Genomic DNA, 22,182 nt, shown 5'->3' on the forward strand with positions numbered 1-22,182 from the left:
AAAACAGGAAGCCAGAGGTTCTGAAATGTTCCTAGCAGCAAATTCTGTAAATCAGGGGTCCCCAAACATTTTACACAGGGGGCCAGTTCATTGTCCCTCAGACCATTGGAGGGCCGGACTATAAAAAAAACTATGAACAAATCCCTATGCACACTGCACATATCTTATTTTAAAGTAAAAAAACAAAACGGGAACAAATACAATATTTAAAATAAAGAACAAGTAAATTTAAATCAACAACCTGACCAGTATTTCAGTGGGAACTATGCTCCTCTCACTGACCACCAATGAAAGAAGTGCCCCTTCCGGAAGTGCGGTGGGGGCCAGATAAATGGCCTTAGGGGGCCGCATGCAGCCCGCGGGCCATAGTTTGGGGACCCCTGCTGTAAATGTTCTTTTAGGCATACTGTTACTTAACAATGTATTATATACTATGAATATATGGCTCAAGACTGCTAATTTATTGAATTTTATCATGTTTAGCTCTGAAGAAAGGGAAATATTACATGGTATTTTTGTGCAGTGTTTATGTGAGGTAAAGTAGGCTTAGATTAAATGTTTTTTGTTTAAACATGGATTTTCTAAATTTGCTGTCTGTCTGGTGTAGGCCCAGTTAGTAAAAAATGTTTTCCGGCCCTGGCTGGTTGGCTCAGTGGTAAAGCATCGGCCTGGTGTGCGGGAGTCCCGGGTTCGATTCCCGGCCAAGGCACACAGGAGAAGTGCCCATCTGCTTCTCTGCCCCTCCCCCCTCCTTCCTCTCTGTCTCTCTCTTCCCCTCCCGCAGCCGAGGCTCTGTTGGAGCAAAGTTTCCCTGGGCGCTGAGGATGGCTCTGTGGCCTCTGCCTCAGGCTCTAGAATGGCTCTGGTTGCAACAGAGCAATGCCCGAGATGAGCGGAGCATCGCCCCCTAGTGGGCGTGCCTGGTGGATCCCGGTCGGGCGCATGTGGGAGTCTGCCTGACTGCCTCCTCGTTTCCAACTTCAGAAAAAAATACAAAAAAAAAAAAATGTTTTCCCCCAGCTTCACTCTTGTCATTTCGTTTAGGGAAAATGGAATATGCTTTCTTAGACTTTCTCTCTGAGAAAATAGTTCTGTGCTCTCTCCTTGATGGTGTTTTCCCTCTTTTTCCTAGGATTAAGGTTTATTTTATAGTATTGATCTGACTTGATGTGTAAAAGCTTGAACTGAAAGATTTAGAAGATGAATGATTAGCATATTACATAAACTACAGCAAAATTATGATGCAATGTGTTTATTATTTTTAACCTGGTACCAAAATACTAGATTGACGCTATTTTAAATTTTTATAAAAGTAATAAAAAAAACAACAGACCAAACATTTAATGTATATAAAATATAATCAATTATCAATAATTTAGAAAATGTCCAAAAACTTAGAAAAATATTACAGTCCAACATACTCAATAATAAAGACAAGTGGTAACCCACTTAATAAAGCAAGCAGCAGGAATAGATACCTCATAAAGAAAAGATGTGCAAATGTCCAAGAATAGATAATTCACAAAGAACAAATGTTGAATTGATACCCTCAGACAACAGCCTTATAAATATATATATCTTACCAAGTGTAGTTCCTTTCTTTTAAGGATGCATTCCTTCTGATTGCTACCTGCTTTTGGTTATTCTCTTTCACTTTAATGTTTGTTTTTATATTTTGTCCACAGTATATAATTGTTATGTGTGGGAAAGTTACTCTACTATAACTTAACCATGTTATTTTCCAAAGCAGAACATTACAATATTGAAACATTATTTTGAGTCAATCAAAGCATCAAAATTTGGAAACAAAAACTGGAAACAAAAAAAAGATGTCAGTTATCACTGTTACTCTTTTACCATTAGACTAGGAATTTTAGCCAAAGTAATTAGATAAGAAAAAAGTGTGGGGAAAGAGGTATAAAGATTGGAAAGGAAGGAAAATATTGTCACTAATTTGCTAATGAAATAAGTACCTACAAGAGATGAATAATTATTTAGGAAGACTGCTGGATATAAAAAACTGATAGTTTTTTTACACATCAGCAAAAACCAATTTGAATTAAAATAAGAAAAATGTAATTCACAACACCATTTATAAGCAACTTTTGACTTTCTAATAAAGGGTAAAGAGAAAATTGCAATGCATTTTTAAGGACAGACAAAAAAATAAATTCCAATTATTAACTCCTCAGTTCTATCTATATAACATCAGTACTGTTTAGTTCATTTGTCAAATTGGAACAGCTAAAAAAACTCACCAAGAAAATTAAAGAAAAGTCCAGGAATATCAAGACTGTTCAGAAGATGGTCAAGGGTCATGCAAGCAAATAACTAGACGTAATTTTCAAAGCACTAATAAGTTCCAAGTGTCTTGTTGGCTTAGGGATAGACAAGTAAATTAATAATAAAACATGAAAAAAAAACCCCAGAAACATTGAAGTATATGGGGAACTTTGGCATAATAAAATAGGAAACGTTTGGCTTGTCAGATGGAAAAAATATATGTATATTATACCATACCATACACAAGAATAAATTCTAAATTCCAATTAGAATAAAGATCAAGATCAAAAAAGCTAATTTAAAACTTTTTACAATGAAATGGAGAATGTCTGTAATATTTTAGCTAGATAGAATTCCCCCACCCTTTTTTTAGCAAGAGAGACAGACAGAGGGACAGACAGGCAGGAAGGGAGAGAGATGGGAAGCATCATTTCTTCATTGTGGCATCTTAGTTGTTCATTGACTGCTTTCTCATATGTGCCTTGACTGGGGGCTCCAGCAGAGCGAGTGACCCCTTACTCAAGGCAGTGACCTTGGACCCAAGCCAGCAACCATGGCGTCATGCCTATTATCCCATTCTCAAGCCAGCGACTCTGTGCTCAAGCCGGTGACCTCTGAGTTTCAAACCTGGATCCTCTGTGTCCCAGTACAACACTCTACCCATTGTGCCACCGCCTGGTCAGGCTAGATAGAAATTCTTAAGACAAAAAACACAAGTTGTAAAGGAAAGAAATTAATGTAACTCAATAAAAAATTTAAAGATTAGTAAAATATTACTACTTTTATTTCATAAGATATTATTAAAATATATCATTAACAAAGTTAAGTATATGTAATACATTAGTATCCAGAATATATAAAGAACTACTACAGTTTCTTAAGAAATTTATTTAAAAATGAGCAAAGATTATGAACAGCAATTTATGGAGGGGAAAACCTAAATGGCCAGTAAGTAGCTTTTCACCTACTAGGTACACAGCATTGCTAGTAATTGGGAAAATAACAAATTAAAAATTTTGTATTAGAATGACAAATTTTTAATATATGCACTTTATATATCATGAATAAATGGCATGTATATATAATCATGCAGGTTGTAGGAAAACAGGGACTGTCATATATTACTGATGGAAGTATAAATGGATGCAAGTGCTGGGAGGGAAATTTGGTAGCATAGAATAAGATTGAAAATATACATACATGAACCCCAGGAAATCGGCTTGTAGATTTATAACTGAGAAATTTTTGAATGAGTATACCAGGAGACGTGTACAAAGACATGTACAAAAATAACATTGTTTGTAGAAAAACGGGAAAGTATGTAATTGCCTTCATTAGAGAAATGGATGAGTAAATTTGATATAGTCAGTGGAATACTTTTTAGCAGTTAAAGTGAATGAACTTCATCGAAGTGTATAAACATTGATAGATACCAAAATAATGTTGAATGAAAAAAAGACAATTATAAAGTATATACACTGTAATATCATTTATATAAACATTTTAAAACTGAACACCAGTTTATAGTGCTTATAAATATTTGTATATCTAATACAAGTATTGAAATATCAGCTGTGAAGGTTGCACATCAGAAGGTCGTCTGGGGAGAAGGGGAGGGGTGTGAGACTGGACAGAACAGCAGAAGGGACTTAAAATTTATCTGTAACCTTCTGTTATGCTTGTTTTAAGTATGAATTAAAAAATAACACTGAGGAACAATTTTTTTTTATTTTCTGTTGCATGAGATTTTAGAACTTTTTCTATATATATGCATCACTGATTCCAAATGTGAAATCCGTTTTTTGGTGCATGCTCTAGTTTTTATGCAATTTTAATTTCTTTTTGTTACAGTTAATGGCATGCATTGGTTTTTAAATTGGAGTTAAAGGGCAACGACTCTTGGATTGAACATAACCACAAGGCAATTAATGTTTTACAAACATCACTTTTACATAACTGTAGTTGTTTTTAAATATAAAAAATTATCTGATAAAAACACCCTCTTATTTTAAGATTGAATCATGGCTTCTTTGAGTAGGCATAAATGTAAGAATAGTCCTGACACCTTCTGTTATATATGTGGCTGTTACACACTTCAATGTCAAAGGCGCAATATTTCATCATTTGTGACACATGCATATATTACCAATTTTCAAGTTCCCCTTGGCGATCAAGACAAGAATTGGGCTCCTCATATTGTGTGTCATAATTGTGAGGAAATGCTTCATGACTGGACAAAAGGAAAACGCAAAGGAATGCCTTTTGATATTCCCATGGTTTGGCGTGAACATAAGGACCACAGCAGTGACTGTTATTTCTGTCTGATCCGTACAAAGGGCATCGGCAAGAAAAAGTGGCATATGATCTCATATCCTAATATTCCTTCAGCAATATGACCTATCCCACACTCTGAGACACACCTGGTTCGTTTTTAATGGGTTTATTTCTTCTAAGGATGAAGAAAGTGAACATGGTGATCAAGTGTATTTTGATAAGATGCCTGAGGAAATGGTTGTAGAATCTGAAGGGTCTTCTTCTGATGCCAAGCAGTCATTAACCCCTCAGCAGTTTAGCCAGCCCTCAAATTGAATGACTTAGTAAGAGATTTGGGCCTATCAAAGAAAGTAGCTGAGTTATTAGCCTCTAGGCTTCAAGAAAAGAATGTACTTCACTGGTCAGCTACAGTATCCCATTTCAGGAAGTGTGAACAAATTTTTGTGGACTTTTTTTCCGAAGACAAACACTTTGTTTACTGTCGTGATATCAGTAGTCTTCTCAGCCAGCTAGGTGTTACCACTTACAGTCCAACAGAATGGCGGCTATTTCTTGACAGCTCTAAACGGAGTCTGAAATGTGTTCTCCTACACAATGGTAATGTTTATGCAGCGGTTCCAATTGGTTATTCAACTCATCTGCGAGAAGATTATAATGACATAAAAATTGTCCTCGACTTTCTGAAGTATGAGGAGCATAACTGGATCATTTGTGTGGATCTTAAAATGGTAAATTTCCTGCTAGGACAACAGAGAGGTTTCACAAAGTATCCTTGCTTTCTGTGTTTGTGGGACAGCCGAGCTCGGGAGAAACACTGGACACAGAAGGAGTGGCCGAAACGTGAAGCTCTGGAAGTAGGGGTGCAGAATATTGTGAATGAACCTGTAGTTAATCAAGACAGGATCATTTTTCCCCCACTTCACATCAAACTTGGCTTAATGTAGTAGTTTGTTCAGGCTTTGAATAGAGAAAAGGAATGCTTTCAGCATATTATTTCTGCTTTTCCTGCCTTGTCTTTCAAGAAGATAAAAGCAGGTGTATTCAATGGACCTCAAATTTGAATGCTCATATGTGACGAAGAATTTGTCAGGAAGATGAATAAGGAGAAAGCAGCATGGCAGTCTTTTGTGGCAGTTACAAAGAATTTCCTTGGCAACAAAAAAGCAGAAAACTATGAACTTCCCATTCAAAGGATGCTGTTGGCTTTCCAGGACATTGGATGTAACATGAGCGTTAAGATTCACTTCCTGAACAGTCACCTTGATAAGTTTCCTGAAAATCTTGGAGCTGTTAGTGATGAACAGACTACTGCTGGAGCATCAAACGAGATTGTCCTCAACAAGTACACAAACACAAGAGCTACAAACGCAAATTTTTGCCTGAATAGAATTTAAATAAGTTTTGCGCAAGTTTTATGATTAAAATAAGTTTTAATATGTTCTATTTTGAAATTGTAGACAAATTCTGATGCTATCATATCTTTTAGTGTATTAGTGTATTTATTGCATTATATAAATTATTATATTTTCACAAAGATGATGCCCAAGAAGACATTCTACTTCATTATGTTAAACTAAATGTTGGAAATTTTACAATAAGATGAAAACCTAAAATTTAGAATTGCAAAAAAAACTGTAGCTTACAGAGAAAAACTAATGTCAGATTTGAGATCAGTACACTCGAATTAGGTAAGAACAAGTGTTTTTGTGGATGCAACAAAAATTTTGTTCCCCAGTGTAATCAAAGGGTTCGATTAAGTGAATTGCCAAGGTTTATATCTAACTCAGAAATACTTTCATTTTACTTCACATATTTATTCTTTTAAAGGTGTCTTTTACGTATACTTTTAGAGATTTACCAATTGTTTGTGATAGGAAGACATACTCATCCTTATAGATATCCCATAAAGCAGTCTGTTTCTGGTAGAAGGGGAATATATTTAGATCTGTGGTTTAAAAAATAATCACATTTTAAATTTTATATCAATTTCTCTAAAAACTTTTTTTTACATGGCCCCAGTCTTTTCAAAGATTTCTGCATGGGGGGGGGAGTGAATATGGTTTTTTTGCATTTATTCTTCAACAGATTTTAATAAACATCTAACATGTGCCAGATGATAATACAGCATTGAGCAAAACAGAACCTTCTCTTAAGGAGTTTAAATTCTAGTCAAGGAAGATAGCTGGTTGACATAAATTAATAAAAATATAAAATGCCTGGTGACAAGTACAATTATGAAAAATGAAGCAGGTGAAGAGGGATAGAGAGTGATGGACAGTATTTTATATGGGAAGTCAGGGAAGAACTGTCTGTAGAAGATAAACATTAAGCAAAGTCACAAAGAAAGTGAATAAATTATATGGGAGATGAGTGTCAGAGCTGATTGAAAAAAGCTAGTGCAAAGGCCCTGCTCCTACCTTGAAAAGTAGCTTGGAGGCCAGTGTGACAGAAATTGAATGAATGAATAGTAAGTAAACTAGGAGATGAGATTAGATAGCATAGGACTGAACCATGCAGGGCTTTGTTGGTCATGTTAAAGACATGGAATCATTTTGGCTGCTTAAGAATAGCCAACTAGTTGTTGGTGGATCAAGACAGAAGCAGGGAAACCAGTTAGAAGGTTATTATACACTTTAGATGGGAAATGATGGTGATTTATACCCAGGTGGTGAGAATGGTTGAATTCTTGATGTATTACTTTTTAGCAGCAGTTCTAAATCTATACTTTATTATCTCAGTGAAATTGTGGGAGTTATTAAAGAGAGAAAACTTTAACACTCTTTAGCAGTTAATTGGGTAATAAACTATACAGATGATCCCAAATTTAAAGACCTCAAAAAATATTCTGTGGGATTATGGGAAAGTGATTTTATTCCTCCTACATAGGCATCTCATTTCCTTTCTTGTTCATTTTAATCATTTTGAACTTTGCAGTTGAACTTAATTCAGTCATACTTTGTTTTTTAAAAAAGGAAATTTGAACTCTGAGTAGGGGTGTAAAGTTTTGAGGTTATTGATCGCAGTAACTGAAATGGGATTCAAATGCTGGTTTTAATTAGTCTATAACTATATGCAAAGACAGATTAACCACTTCTTTGACATTTATTTTTTTCTAAACATTTATAGAAGATAATTTGGTTTGGAACACCTTTTAAAAATTATATAAACTGGCCCTGGCCGGTTGGCTCAGCGGTAGAGCGTCGGCCTAGCGTGCGGAGGACCCGGGTTCGATTCCCGGCCAGGGCACACAGGAGAAGCGCCCATTTGCTTCTCCACCCCTCCGCCGCGCTTTCCTCTCTGTCTCTCTCTTCCCCTCCCGCAGCCGAGGCTCCATTGGAACAAAGATGACCCGGGTGCTGGGGATGGCTCTGTGGCCTCTGCCTCAGGCGCTGGAGTGGCTCTGGTCGCAACATGGCGACGCCCAGGATGGGCAGAGCATCGCCCCCTGGTGGGCAGAGCATCGCCCCGTGGTGGGCGTGCCGGGTGGATCCCGGTCGGGCGCATGCGGGAGTCTGTCTGACTGTCTCTCCCCGTTTCCAGCTTCAGAAAAATGAAAAAAAAAAAAATTATATAAACTATTTCTGGACTTTTATATGATTTCATTGCTTTTTTACTTTAATGTGTTAGAAAAAAATCCAAATGACATTTCAATTATTTTATACTGGTTTCATCTGTATTATATAGTAGTAGTTTACTTATACTTAATAGTTCACTTAAATTGGTATGTACTGGCTTTATATTTGTGTTATTTCTAATATATGCTTTCCCTCCAACTTATTACCATATTAGTTCAGCTTTGTTATTTTATGTCTAGGGAATACTTTCCTGGTGTGGGGGGCGGGGGAGTGAGAGGGAGAATCTACTTTATAACAAGTGTTTAGAACTGCAGATAATATTACATTATTATGGCTTTTAAATGCTAAATAAATCATTGTCCACAGTAGCAGGCATACAGTAAAAATCACAATTCATTGTAAACTCTGTGTCCTATACCTAAATATAATAATACATCTGCACTTTCATATATCATTAAAATTTTGTTTATTTGCAACATCTGTTGAAATGATATTGTATAATAAGACGATTGTAGCAGTGAATTCAAAAAACATTTTGATTGTGCTTTGGGATTCAGTATAGTATAGTGAATGGGAAATAGACTTTTTATTTTTGATTTGTGAAAAATGCAGTTTTAGGATATAATGCCTGATTTTTAAATTTTTTTAATTGATTTTAGGGAAGGAAAGGTGGAATTGGGGCATGGTGGGGAGGAGCGGGAAGCATCAATTCATTGTTGCTTCTCTTATGTACCTTGACCAGGCAAGGGTGGGGTTTTGAATCGGTGACTTCAGCATTCCAAGTCTACGCCATACCCACTGCACCACCACAGGTCAGGCAATGCCTGATCTTTTTTTTTTTTTTTTTTTTTTTTTTGAGAGAAGGATGGGGAGAGTGACAGGGACAGACAGACAAGAAAGGAGATGTGAAGCATCAACTCATAGTTGTGGTATCTTAGTTATTCATTGATTCTTTCTCATATGTGCCTTGACAGGGAAAGGGGGGAGTGCTTCAGCTGAGCCCCTTGCTCAAGCCAGCAATCTTGGGCTTCAAGATAGTGACTTTGGGGCTCAGGCTAGCGACCACGGGTCATGTCTATGATTGCATGCTCAAGCTGGCAACCTCGGGGTGTCCAACCTGGGTCCTCAGTGTCCCAGGCCGATACTCCTAGCCACTGCATCACTGCCTGGTTAGGCAGGCAATGCCTGATCTTAATAAGGAGTTTTTACTTCTTTTGGTCCTTGTAGGGAAGACTAATGACCATGTCTGTTTGAGATACTGACATATTTAATAAATTTGTCATTTTTAACCTAACTTTCTTTTTCTTTCAGCAAAACTGTACAGTCTAAAGTGGACTGCATTTTGGTAAGTAAAATAACTAATCTTAAAATTCTTTTGTAATAAGGCTTTTACCACTACATAAAATATATTGTTCCTGAGTCAATATTTATTTTAACTCTAACCAAATTTTAGTGAATAAAACTTGACATTTAATTACAACCCTAGGGGTGAACTGGCTATAAGCTATATACTTTACTGTATTTCATCAATAATGAAATCACAGTCTGAGGTAATTGCATGATTTAGAAATTTATACTAAACATCATTTAAACAGTTAATAAAATGGATGTTTATTTTTCTGTCTTAATGACTCTAAATAATTTGTTTAAAGATTTGAGATATTTGATGGATTTGTTTTGTTTTTGATAGCATATTTTGTCATGTTTGAGTTGCTGGACTTTGGGAATTAATGCCACAATAATAGTTTAAATTTAGCTTATACTTTCAGAACTCTAACAGTTTCTTTAAATTAAAGCTTTTTGAAATGCTTCATGGGTTAGTTTTTGTTGCTATAAAATACTTTTCGTGTTTGGATTCCTGACCTTTAGGAATTAAAGCCACCTTAATAGTAGTTTAAATTAAGATTATATTTGTAGTTCCTTAGTTCTTCTCATAATCATATGAGGGAAGAAGCACACAGCTGCTAGAGCTACTGAAATAGTACTGACGTCTTTCATGAAATTTCTACTGATGGAATACTCCCTAGGTTCTAGAATATTCAATGACTGCACTGTTAGATCCCCTAAGTGTCATTGTAGTTAGTCCTCTTTCTCTGTTTATGACAGCAGAACTTTTTTATTCCAGTTTGGGTATTCCTTATAAGCTAAATTTTTTTGGTGAAGAAGGGAGGGTGTTTAGTGTCTGGTGTTGAAATAGTACTTGATATCATATTAGCTTATGATATTAGCTTATTAACTTCCAGGTAAGTGAATAATTAGTAGTTCAGAGAAGAAAAGGTAATGTGATCGGTTCTGTGCTTTTCTAGCCCAGTAATTAAGAAAGTGGACATTATGGGAATGTTTTCCTCCCTCACTCTTTTTTATCTTTCTTTTCAAAATTTTCTTTTTGCTTCACAGTAATCCTGTGAAGTAGGTAATCTTGTTACCCTCCTTTTACAAATGAAGAAACGGATGCTTTTGCATTTACATAAATGTCTGCCAATACTAGATATAAGCGATACAAAGTAAAAAAGATATTCCCTTGGTATCAAGAAATGTAGTCTGTTGTCAAAGTTTGAATATTCAAGCGTGCTTTTAAGACCTGGGGAGTTGGTGATTGGGGTTATTTGTGAATTTATAGATCAATCTGGAGGCAATTGACATTTTAATGACAAGTTTTATAATCTATGAACATAGTATATCTCCATTTATTTGGTTCATCTATAATTGCATTTTGTAAATTTCTGTGTATACATTTTGTATGTGTTTTGCTTAAATTATTTTGCTTAAAATAAATATTTTAAGATTTTGGGTGCTATCATGAATAGCACTTAAAAATTTTTTGTTACCCATTGTTTTATTGCTAATATTTATATTGACCTTGCTAAGTTTACATATTGGATCTAGTAGCTTATATGGAGAATCCTTTGGATTTCCTATTCTACTTAATCATATTACACATGAACAAAGAAAAGTTTAATTTCATTTCATTTGAAATGTCTATATTTTTCTCATTTTATTGTACTCCTAGGACCTCCAGGACAATGTTGAATAGAATGATGAGAGTAGATACCCTTCCCTTGTCAGTCTTAGAGAAAACTATTCTTTTGTTCACCTTACAGTGGAATGTTAGCATTATCTTTTTCATGGATGTTCTTTTCAAGAAGAGCATGTTCCCTTCTGTTTCTTTTTCTGCAAAGAAGAGTTTATCATAGATTTGGGTTTTATCTGCACTTATCAAAATAATCTCATGGTACTACTACTGTATATTATTAATATGGTAAATTACACTGATTTTTAAAAAATAAACCGTGCTGCATTACTATGATAAACTTTGTATGTTGCATTATACTTCTACATATTGCTACATTGGATTTGCCATCTACTTTGATGGTTTCAGTTAACCTCAATATATTAATGACTCCCAATTATACATCCCCAGCCTAAGCTCCAGACCCATATATCCATCTATTTATTAATTGACCCATTTTACCAGGATGTCCCATGGGTACTTGAAATTCAACTTTTTTTTTTTTTTTTTTTTTTTTTTACAGAGAGAGAGAGAGAGAGAGAGAGTCAGAGAGAGGGATAAACAGGGACAGACAGGCAGGAACAGAGAGATGAGAAGCATCAGTCATTAGTTTTTCGTTGTGCATTGCGACATCTTAGTCGTTCATTGATTGCTTTCTCATATGTGCCTTGACCACAGGCCTTCAGCAGACTGAGTAACCCCTTGCTCGAGCCAGCGACCTTGGGTCCAAGCTGGTGAGCCCTGCTCAAACCAGATGAGCCTGCGCTCAAGCTGGCAACCTCAGTGTCTTGAACCTGGGTCCTCAGCATCCCAGTCCGACGCTCTATCCACTGCGTCACCGCCTGGTCAGGGGAAATTCAACTTTTTAAAAGTCAATTTCAATGTATCCCACTCCAGATTCTGAACCTACCTTTGTTAGTTTTCTGTAGCTGTTATAGTAATTCACCATAAACTTTGTTGCTTAAAACAATACAAATTTATTATCTTTTAGTTCTGTAGGTCAGCATTCTGACACAGGTCTCACTAAGATAAAATGAAGGTGTAAGATGTTCCTTTTGGAGGCTCTAGTGAGAATCTATTAACTTGCCTTTTCTGGCTTTTTGTAGCTGCATCTTCATAGCAGCAGTGGCTGCTGGAATCATAATGCATCACTCACTCCGACACTTCTTTTTTTGTAGTCAAACCTCCCCTCAGCCTTCCTCTTATGAGGCCACTTATAATTACATGGGGCCTCCTGGAAATTCAGGATAATCTCCCCATCTCAAGGTCCATAATTCACCCACATTTGCAGAGTCCCTTTGTCATGTAAAGTAACAGACTCGTGGTATAGTAACAGATTAATTTGATTGTATAGATTCAGGAAGGAATTAGGCAAGTGAAATGGGACATACAAGCCAGAAACTAAGAGGAACTGATGAGCAGTGTAGCAGAATGGCTTAGAGCTAAGGCTGCAGAATGAAAGAGACCTGTGTCTGAGTCTTTGCCCTTGCCATCATTGCCATTGGTGTTTGACTCTGGACGTTTTTACCTAATTGAGTTCTGTTAAGAGAGAAAGAGAGAGAATAGGGCCTACCCCACTGAGTTGTTGTGACTATTAAATGAAATAACTAGCGTAATACAGTTCCTGGCACCTAGTAATAACACATGGTAGCTTCAGTTGAAGGCATTTCATGTGTCAATCAGTATGGAGCTAATTGATTTAATTGCCAAAAATTTATGTTTCTAAATATTTAAACATTAGTTAAGGATCACATTTAATGTTCATCATGAACTTACCATTTAAAATTAATGTTCACCATATGGAACCACTGAGGAGAGAGTATTGAATCCCTCAAACGTAGGAAATGGAAGGTGGAGAAGGTTGAGGATCACCTGGCTAATGAGCTCTCTCTAGGAAGCCAGAAGGCGCATGTGGCAGAACAGATGCCAGTATCCACACTCCCTGCCCTCTCAGGCCTCTATAGGTGTTCTGCCAACTGTGCCCTTCTCAGATTTCTTCACTTGGGTAACTCCTAACTCCGTCTTTAGGACTTGGCTCAAAAATCTTTTCAGAAAGCCTCATTTATCTACTAGGAATACTTTCAGCTGCAGATAAAAGAAAACTCCAGCTACAGTGGTTTAAAGAAATGAGAGTTTGTGTCATCCGGTAAGTCCAAAGTTAGACAGTCAGGAAGTGGTACAATAACTAGGCAACACCACAAGAGGCCTATGCTCTTTCTTTTTTACTGTGTCACCTTTTGTCCTGTTACGTCATTGATGGCTGCTGCACTTATGTTCCTTCTGTCCAAGTGCTGAGGCAGGAAGGAAGGGCAAAAGGCTTTCTTCTAGGGCGGCTGTCCGTATTTTTCAGGACACCTGCTTTCATTTTAAATAACCCACTTTAGGAACTTCAGAGTAATAACCTCTACAGCAGCAATTGTCAACTGGTGTGCCACAAAAAATTTTAAAACATGCAGTAATAACTATTTAGAGGCACTGACCTCTTTTCCTTTAGATTGTCAACTAAAAGAATGACAACAGCCAACACAATAGTCATCCAGTGTGTAGGAATCAAAATAATACCTTTTTTTTGTCAGATCAGCAACAAAATTTTTTTTGGTGTGCCACAGAGTTTTAGTAACTATGTGTGCCATGAGATGAAAATAGTGGAAAATTGCTGCTCTAGAGTAATGCCACTTAGATACCTCTACTTGCAAAGGGAACTAGGATATAAAGTATTTTGTTTTCTAGCCTCTGTATCAGAAGAAGACAGAGAAAGTGATTAGCAGTTTGTATGAGTCCAGACTATATGCCATACTTCCTTTCCTGCCCCTACTTTCATATACCCCCATAAAAAGCTCGGTGCCCCTGTTTTTGCAATATGCTATGCTACTCACCAGATTTGTTTTTCTTCAGAAATCTTTTGGAAGTAAGGATAGTGTTTTATGACTTTGTATTTTCTGTGTGTATCACAGTGCCTGGTTCATGGAAGACACTCAGTAAATAATTGCTGAATAATTATTCACAAATAGTAATTATCAAAAAGATGGTATAATATGCACATAATACCTCCTAAACAAAGTTTTTTTTATTTGTTGTTAGTATTTATTGAGTATTTATTACCACGCACCAGATAAGTTCGTTACATATTTCACCAATCAGTTCTCATAATTTGCCTTTGAGGTTAATCTGCTATCATCCTCATTTTACAGATCAAGAAACAGGTTCAGACAGGTTAAGTACAACTTACTCAAAGTTATAAAATTTGCTAATTGGTAGAATTAGGCTTTTAATCCAGATAGTCTGACTCCAGAGCCCAGGCTTTTTAAACCTATGATTCACTATATCATTTTTAAAGTGTCTGAAATATGAGCTCATACATGAATTTTTTAAATTCTACTTTATTATATAATGAATAAAATATTCTCAAACTTAATTTTCCACATTTAAAATTAATCTGAAATGAAAAAGTGAAAAGACCTTATCTTGCTGAATTTTAGTACTCATTAATTATAAATATAATCTGGTTTTTGCAAGCAAGTTGTTTGAATGCCAGTTTTAATACTTATAGTATGCTCACTAAAACTAAATAATTAAATAATTAAATAATGATAATAACTTGAAATAATTTTAGTAATTTAAATTTATTACAATTGAGCCTGACCAGGCGGTTGCGCAGTGGATAGAGCATCGGACTGGGAAACTGAGGACCCAGATTTGAGACCCCGAGGTTACCAGCTTGAGCGCAAGCTCATCTGGTTTGAGCAAAAGCTCACCAGCTTGTACCCAAGGTCGCTGGCTCAAGCAAGGGGTTACTCGGTCTGCTGAAGGCCCGTGGTCAAGACACATATGAGAAAGCAATCAATGAACAACTAAGGTGTCGTAATACGCAACGAAAAACTAATGATTGATGCTTTTCTTCTCTCTGTTCCTGTCTGTCCCTGTTTATCCCTCTCTCTGACTCTGTCTCTGTTAAAAAAAAAAAATTATTACAATTGAGAAAACTATGGCAGTATGAAATATGGTAAAAGTGGAAAATTATATTTATGATATTTTTATAGTTTAGCACTTTGCCTGCCTATCAGTAAATACAAATGAAAATATTTGTAGAAGCATAATTGTAAATAAAGTCTTTTATTAATCAATGCTTTTGCAATAAACACAGTTGATTTACTTAATTTTATTAATAGCCGTAATGTCTTAAATTTCTTAAGTTATAACAATTTTAGATCTATAATGTCATTATACATTTGTAAAGCTGATCCAATTATATTTTTCATAATCATAGTAATAATTGACAAGGCAAAATCTTAACCTTGACATACTCAACACTGGAGGATTAGCTAGACCCCAGCAAAGTTTGAAAGCTACTCAGTCCATATTAACTAGTTACCGTATCATAGTTCACTTAAATTGATCTTACCCGATAAAGCTCAGCAAGGCCTAAAATGTGAGACAAAGAATACTGAACGTTTTTCATAGAAAAGGCCTGGTTTAGTGAGTCAACCACAGGAAGATGGGAAATAATAGTCCACATTTCCTAAAATGTGGTTCTTGGAAGACTAATTCCATAGGATGTTAATATTATGCAAGAAAAGGGTCCAAAAGTCAAGTGTTTCATGAACTCTGGAATAAAACGTGTCTTAAGAGATAATGTTGCCTGACCTGTGGTGGCGCAGTGGGTAAAGTGTCGACCTGGAAATGTTGAGGTCACCGGTTCGAAACCCTGGGCTTGCCTGGTCAAGGCACATATAGGAGTTGATGCTTCCAGCTCCTCCCCCCTTCTCTCTCTCTCTCTCTCTCCTCTCTAAAATGAATAAATAAAAAATTTAAAAAAAGAGAGATAATGTTAATATGCTGCTGTATATCATGAATCTTAAAACGTATTCATTGTTTGTTTTCTAAACCTTTTTCCGTCATAAAATTGGTGATCTGGGATATACTGTTTAGAAAGTGATTTGTAAAATCCACAGGGCAAGTTTCCAGGACAAAGAAATTATTTCCCACATGTTACCATTCAGAACTAGCAGGATGTTGTGAACTTCCTGTTTATATTAGTGTTTTAAGCGTGTATACCACCAGGAAGCAATCTTCCCACCAGTTTCAATATCCACATCCCCTAAATTGATTTAGTTCTGCTTTGGGGTTATTAGAAGTAATACTTAAAAGAACTTGGGTTGGGGGGAATGACCATATATTTTGGTATCCGTTAGGGAAGGCTAGTGTAAACAGTAAATAACATTTAGGTTGTCAGAAAATTAGCTGAAAAGAAGAAAAATATTTCTATCTGATGGATTAGGCAATTCAACAGCAATTCTAGTGAGATTATAAAAGTAAAAGAGGAGACAGACTTTGTTTATTTTTTCCCCATGCTCTGGAGAAATAAAAGGCTAGGAATAAGGGAGGCTAAGTATTTTAAATCCATTTAAGTTCATATTTCAAACTTCCCAGGAAAAATGTATACTGCCTTATTTTGAGGGTTCTCTAATTGACTGTATTCTAAGAGATGACTCCTGTATATTACCATCTACTTCTAGGTTTTAAAAAATATGCACATTGGCCTTTTTTGTGTGTGTGTGATTTAGCCTAACAAAAGCTTTGCAGAGAATGGTATGTTCTACACCTGGAAAGTTAAGTAAACTAACCTGGGTGGAAATTGAATATGTCTAGTAAGTTCTTTTTTTTTTACAGAGTCAGAGAGAGGGATAGATAGAGATAGACAGACAGGAACGGAGAGAGATGAGAAGCATCAATCATTAGTTTTTTGTTGTGACACCTTAGTTGCTCATTGACTGCTTTCTCATATGTGCCTTGACCATGGGACCTCAGCAGACTGAGTAACCCCTTGCTCAAGCCGGAGACCTTAAGTGCAAGCTGGTAAGCTTTGCTCAAACCAGATGAGCCACGCTCAAGCTGGCGACCTCGGGGTCTCGAACCTGGGTCTTCCGCATCCCAGTCTGATGCTCTATACACTACACCACTGCCTGGTCAGGCTCCAGTAAGTTCTTTGTCACAGTTGAGTATATGGGCTGCCTGACTTAAGTCAGCTCTGTTGGGATAGGGTCTGTTCGTAAGAGTTGACCAAAGGAGGACTTTCTAGGATTATCATTAGGAGAGAGAAGTTGAAAGGGCTATGAGGTTGCCAGAGTGTTTGTTCCTTCTGGAGGGCTACAGAAACCTGAAACTAGGTGACAGGTGCTATCATTCAGATTATTCAATAGTGAGGTAGGTTCCCTCCAAGGGAAAAAACTCAATAGGTTTTTCTTGCAAAAGAATTCAGTAGAAAACTTAAATATGTAAAATTGTGTTGAATCTGTAGTCAGTGTATCTTAAGTCCTCCATACTGATTAAGTAATCCTTTAGGCGTAAAACTCAACAACAAACAAACAAACAATCCAATAAAAAAATGAGAAGAGGTCATGAACAGACACTTCTCCCAGGAAGAAATACAAATGGCCAATAGATATATGAAAGGATGCTCATCTTCATTAGTTATTAGAGAAAGGCAAATCAAAACTGCAATGAGATACCACCTCACACCTGTCAGATTAGCTATTATTAACAAGACAGGTAATAGCAAATGTTGGAGAGGCTGTGGAGAAAAAAGATCCCTCATTCACTGCTGGTGGGAATGTAAAGTAGTACAACCATTATGGAAGAAAGTATGGTGGTTCCTCAAAAAACTGAAAATAGAACTACCTTATGACCCAGCAATCCCTCTACTGGGTATATCCCCCCCAAAACTCAGAAACATTGATATATAAAGACACATGTAGCCCCATGTTCATTACAGCATTGTTCACAGTGGCCAAGACATGGAAACAACCAAAACCCTTCAATAGAAGACTGGATAAAGAAGATGTGGTACATATACACTATGGAATACTACTCAGCCATAAGAAATGATGACATCAGATCATTTACAGCAAAATGGTGGGATCTTGATAACATTATACGGAGTGAAATAAGTAAATCAGAAAAAACCAAAAACTGCATTATTCCATACGTAGGTGGGACATAAAATTAAAAGACTAAGAGACATGGACAAGAGTGTGGTGGTTGGGGGAGGGGAGAGAGAGGGAAGGAGGAAGGGGAAGGAGCACAAAGAAAACTAGATAGAAGGTGACAGAGGACAGTCTGACTTTGGGTGATGGGCATGCAACATAATTGATTGACAAGATAACCTGGACATGTTTTCTTTGAATATATGTACCCTGATTTATTGATGTCACCCCATTAAAATTAATAAAAAAATTTTTAAAAAAGTAATCCTTTAGGGCCTTTGCTATCTGCCTCCCACCCTCACTGGAATAATATTTGTCCTCCCTAGGGAAATAAACAAAAATTAACATTCTAAACTGTTCTATAAAAAAATTTCTGCTTTAGAGGGAACCAAAGTTTGTTATTAGGTAAACCCGAAGAACCAATTTTCTGGGCACACAGGTTATTCATTACAAAATGTAAAGTCTGACACAGACTTTACAGTAGAGGTACTAACTACCCCCTTTGAAAAATGCTATTTAGCAAGTAATCTATTTAGAACCAGATAAGGGGGGAAAGCAGTGCAAGCAGTTTGTCTGTAGAAAGTCTGTTCATTTATCTTGAATATCTGTGTGGAAGTTCAACAGGACCTGGATTCTCACCAGGGTCATATCTGGAACACAGCAATAGAGAATATTCTCTGGGTGTAACCTCTCTAGTGTCATTTCATCTTGGTTTATGGAATCTTATTCTTATGGCTTGCTCTGAATCTAATGTGTATTCCAGAGATCCTGGATTCTAAAACACATGGTTGCTCAGATACGGACTGGGTGGTGGTAACAAGCAGGCTGGTCCAGCAAATCAAACATTCGAGTGCTTATAGCCCTGGAAGAACTCATCCCTTGACCCTGTAGACCAGAGGAGCTAAACTGGAGGCCCACAGGCTAGATCTTTTCCACAGAAGTGTTTTGTTTTGCCTGTATTGATATTTTTAAAATTTAATTTGATTGCCATATTTCAAAATTGAAATTTCAAAATTGGGAGAGTTCACCATGAAAAAAATAGGTGTCTGGTTTCTCTTGAAAACTTAGGGCAGAGTTCCTATTTCTACATGACAGGAGTTGGCTAGACCTAGGGAGCAGTTACCCTTTCAGACATGATATGCATTCTACAATCTTCTCAGTCCCTGCCATATGTTTAGCCCCTCAACAGAGATATTTTTGTTACCTATAGTCCACTTTAATTCTTTTTTTTTTTTTTTTTTTTTTACAGAGACAGAGAGAGTCAGAGAGAGGGATAGACAGGGACAGACAGACAGGAATGGAGAGATGAGAAGCATCAATCATTAGTTTTTTATTGCGCATTGCAACACCTTAGTTGTTCATTGATTGCTTTCTCATATGTGCCTTGACCACAGGCCTTCAGCAGACCGAGTAACCCCTTGCTCGAGCCAGCGACCTTGGGTTCAAGGTGGTGAACTTTTGCTCAAACCAGATGAGCCCATGCTCAAACTGGCGACCTCGGGGTCTCGAACCTGGGTCCTCGGCGTCCCAGTCCGACGCTCTATCCACTGCACCATCGCCTGGTCAGGCTATCGTCCACTTTAATCATTTATATTACCTGCCTGGCTTTTGAGTTTGTGACCTCTATTAGATTCTTTGGGGACAAGGTTCTTCTGAGAGCCATTCTTTACAGGGCTCGGGGAGCTGTCATAGTACTCACGAGGATAGAAAGGGAGAGGGCAGCTTCTGTTTCTGTCTCTCAGTAATGTGGCTTCTTGCCCTGGTTGGCCATTGGAGCACTCAATCAATAGAAAGCTTAAGTAGGGTAGAAGAAAGAATAATAACTCTTGAGAGTCTTTCCTACTGGTTAGCCATGGTGCAGAACATTTTTTATCTTATTTCCATGAAACCTTTCCTGACCACTCTAGTTTAAATGTATCCTCTTCCCACAGTTTTTCTTCATAGCATTTATCATCATCATATAACATGGTTTACTTTAAAGTTTTATTTTCTGTCTACCTCATACTAAAATGAAAGGTGATGTTTAAAGCATAGTAGGCGCACTCGGTGCTGGGTGGGTAGGTAAATGGATGGATGGAAAAATGAATAATCTTATTTAATTTTTAATCTTTTTGAATCTATTTCTTGGTTAATGTTTGAAGTTAGAAGCCAATTCTTTTTATGTATTTCGGCTGAAGTCATTGGATGGTAACTAAAAGATATGTTAAACATTTGGATATAGAGTATCTGCTTCTTGAGAACCAGACCAGTATTATTAGCGAAGGACTCTCTAAGATAGATGACACACACTCTCAGAAATAAATGTGAGTAACTCACTCAAGAAATAATTCTTAACAAGAGGCAACCCTCCTCTCCTGCCCTCTAGAGGTCTATAATATGTCGTTTGGGCAGGTATAAGGTGTATACAACTTGATGAGACTTCCTCCCGTTCCTTTTTTATGGGAGAAGGCATGCTTTCTCACCTCAGATCCTTGCTGTAATGAATGATAAGTGATGACCAATGTCAACTTACTGGCTCAGACTTGATTAAAACTAAAAATTGTGTTTGGGCCATCTAATTAAAATTCATTATGGCTTGAAAAAGGCTTACTGTTCTAATAGAAGGTAGATAGAAGGTTATAATAGAAGGTAGGGTTTATCTTATCTTGTGACATGGCACTGGGGTTACTGTTAGTAAAGACCTTATCGCAGAATCTCACATCTTCCTTTTAGTCACTTGGTGGAGAAGAAATGGGTAACTTTCAGAAGAAAGGGGTATAGAGTTTACTTGGGATGGGGGAATGGGACTTGACAAATGGGCCAGATTTAAATAGCTGGTTTTGCTTTGTTTTTCCAGTATCACAAAAAGAAATCATCTGTATAAGGCCACGCCATTTGGAAGATTTTTAAAAACTTTTAAAATAATACATTAAGCACACGAATAATTTTATCTTTAGTATGGGAGGACAATACAGGGTGGAACAAAAGTAGGTTTATATTGTGAGTATAGGAAACAGTTTGTTATTATATTATTTATTAATTGTTGTGTTATTTTCCACATGAACATTATAAATCTACTTTTCTCCACTCTGTATAGATAATGTTTTTTTATTATTATTAGTTTTGTTTTTTTTTCTCTATTAGGGACTCAAATGGACTAAATTCTAAATTGCCACTTACGCCTATATCATGAGGTTTGCTAACTTTTCTGTTTTATGATAATAAAAAATGTTGTGAGCATTATCAGCTAGCTTTCAAATTACTTTATCACAAAGAGAAATAGGAAAGAATACAATGACAGTCTTGTACCATTACCTGAAAAAAACTAAATTTTCATTAATATTATATTCAAAGAATGCCATAATACACAAAAATGTGCTCTAATAGACAACAAATAAATTCTTACAATATTCTAGTTTTTCTGTCTTTGCATTTTAGTCATTTCAAACTTATAGAAAAGTAGACTAAGGGAGAAGAAAGAAGGAAGGGTTAGTAGGAACAGTGACAGGATTTATAGAACCTGCTTTCCTCTTTGTGTCTATACCTTTGTTGAGGTTGAAGCTTTGTAATTTTGAAAACTCAATTAGAAATCTGGTTTTTTTGCTAATGTTTGCTGGAGGAGAGGTTTTTGCACCAGAAAGTTTTGAAAAGAGGAGAAGCAGCCTGACCAGGTGGTGGCGCAGTGAATAGAGCATCGGACTGGGATGTGGAAGGACCCAGGTTTGAGACCCCGAGGTTGCCAGCTTGAGCGCGGGCTCATCTGGCTTGAGCCAAAAAAAGCTCACCAGCTTGGACCCAAGGTCTCTAGCTCGAGCAAGGGGTTACTTGGTCTGCTGAAGGCCCGCGGTCAAGGCACGTACGAGAAAGCAATCAATGAACATCTAAGGAGTCCCAACGAAAAACTGATGATTGATGCTTCTCATCTCTCTCCTTTCCTGTCTGTCTATCCATCCCTATATATCCCTCTTTCTGACTCTCTCTGTGTCCCTGTAAAAAAAATAATAAATTTAAAAAAAAAAAAGAGAAGGAGAAGCAGAAAGAAGCCCTGTTTACTAAGTGAGAGCAGGGAGAATCCAGA

General features: G+C 36.8%; 1 protein-coding gene across 3 annotated transcripts in view; it reads left to right on the forward strand.

Moving 5' to 3' along the window:
* RFX7 (regulatory factor X7) overlaps positions 1-22,182 on the forward strand; it is a 134,108-nt gene that overhangs the window by 59,029 nt on the left and 52,897 nt on the right. For all 3 annotated transcript variants that reach the window (XM_066276173.1, XM_066276175.1, XM_066276174.1), the window contains one exon: positions 9,444-9,477. In XM_066276173.1, coding sequence (XP_066132270.1) covers positions 9,444-9,477 — 34 coding nt within the window. The remainder of the gene's footprint in view (positions 1-9,443; positions 9,478-22,182) is intronic.

This window comes from Saccopteryx bilineata, chromosome 4, assembly GCF_036850765.1.
Source record: "Saccopteryx bilineata isolate mSacBil1 chromosome 4, mSacBil1_pri_phased_curated, whole genome shotgun sequence".
Classification (NCBI taxonomy): Eukaryota; Metazoa; Chordata; class Mammalia; order Chiroptera; family Emballonuridae; genus Saccopteryx; species Saccopteryx bilineata.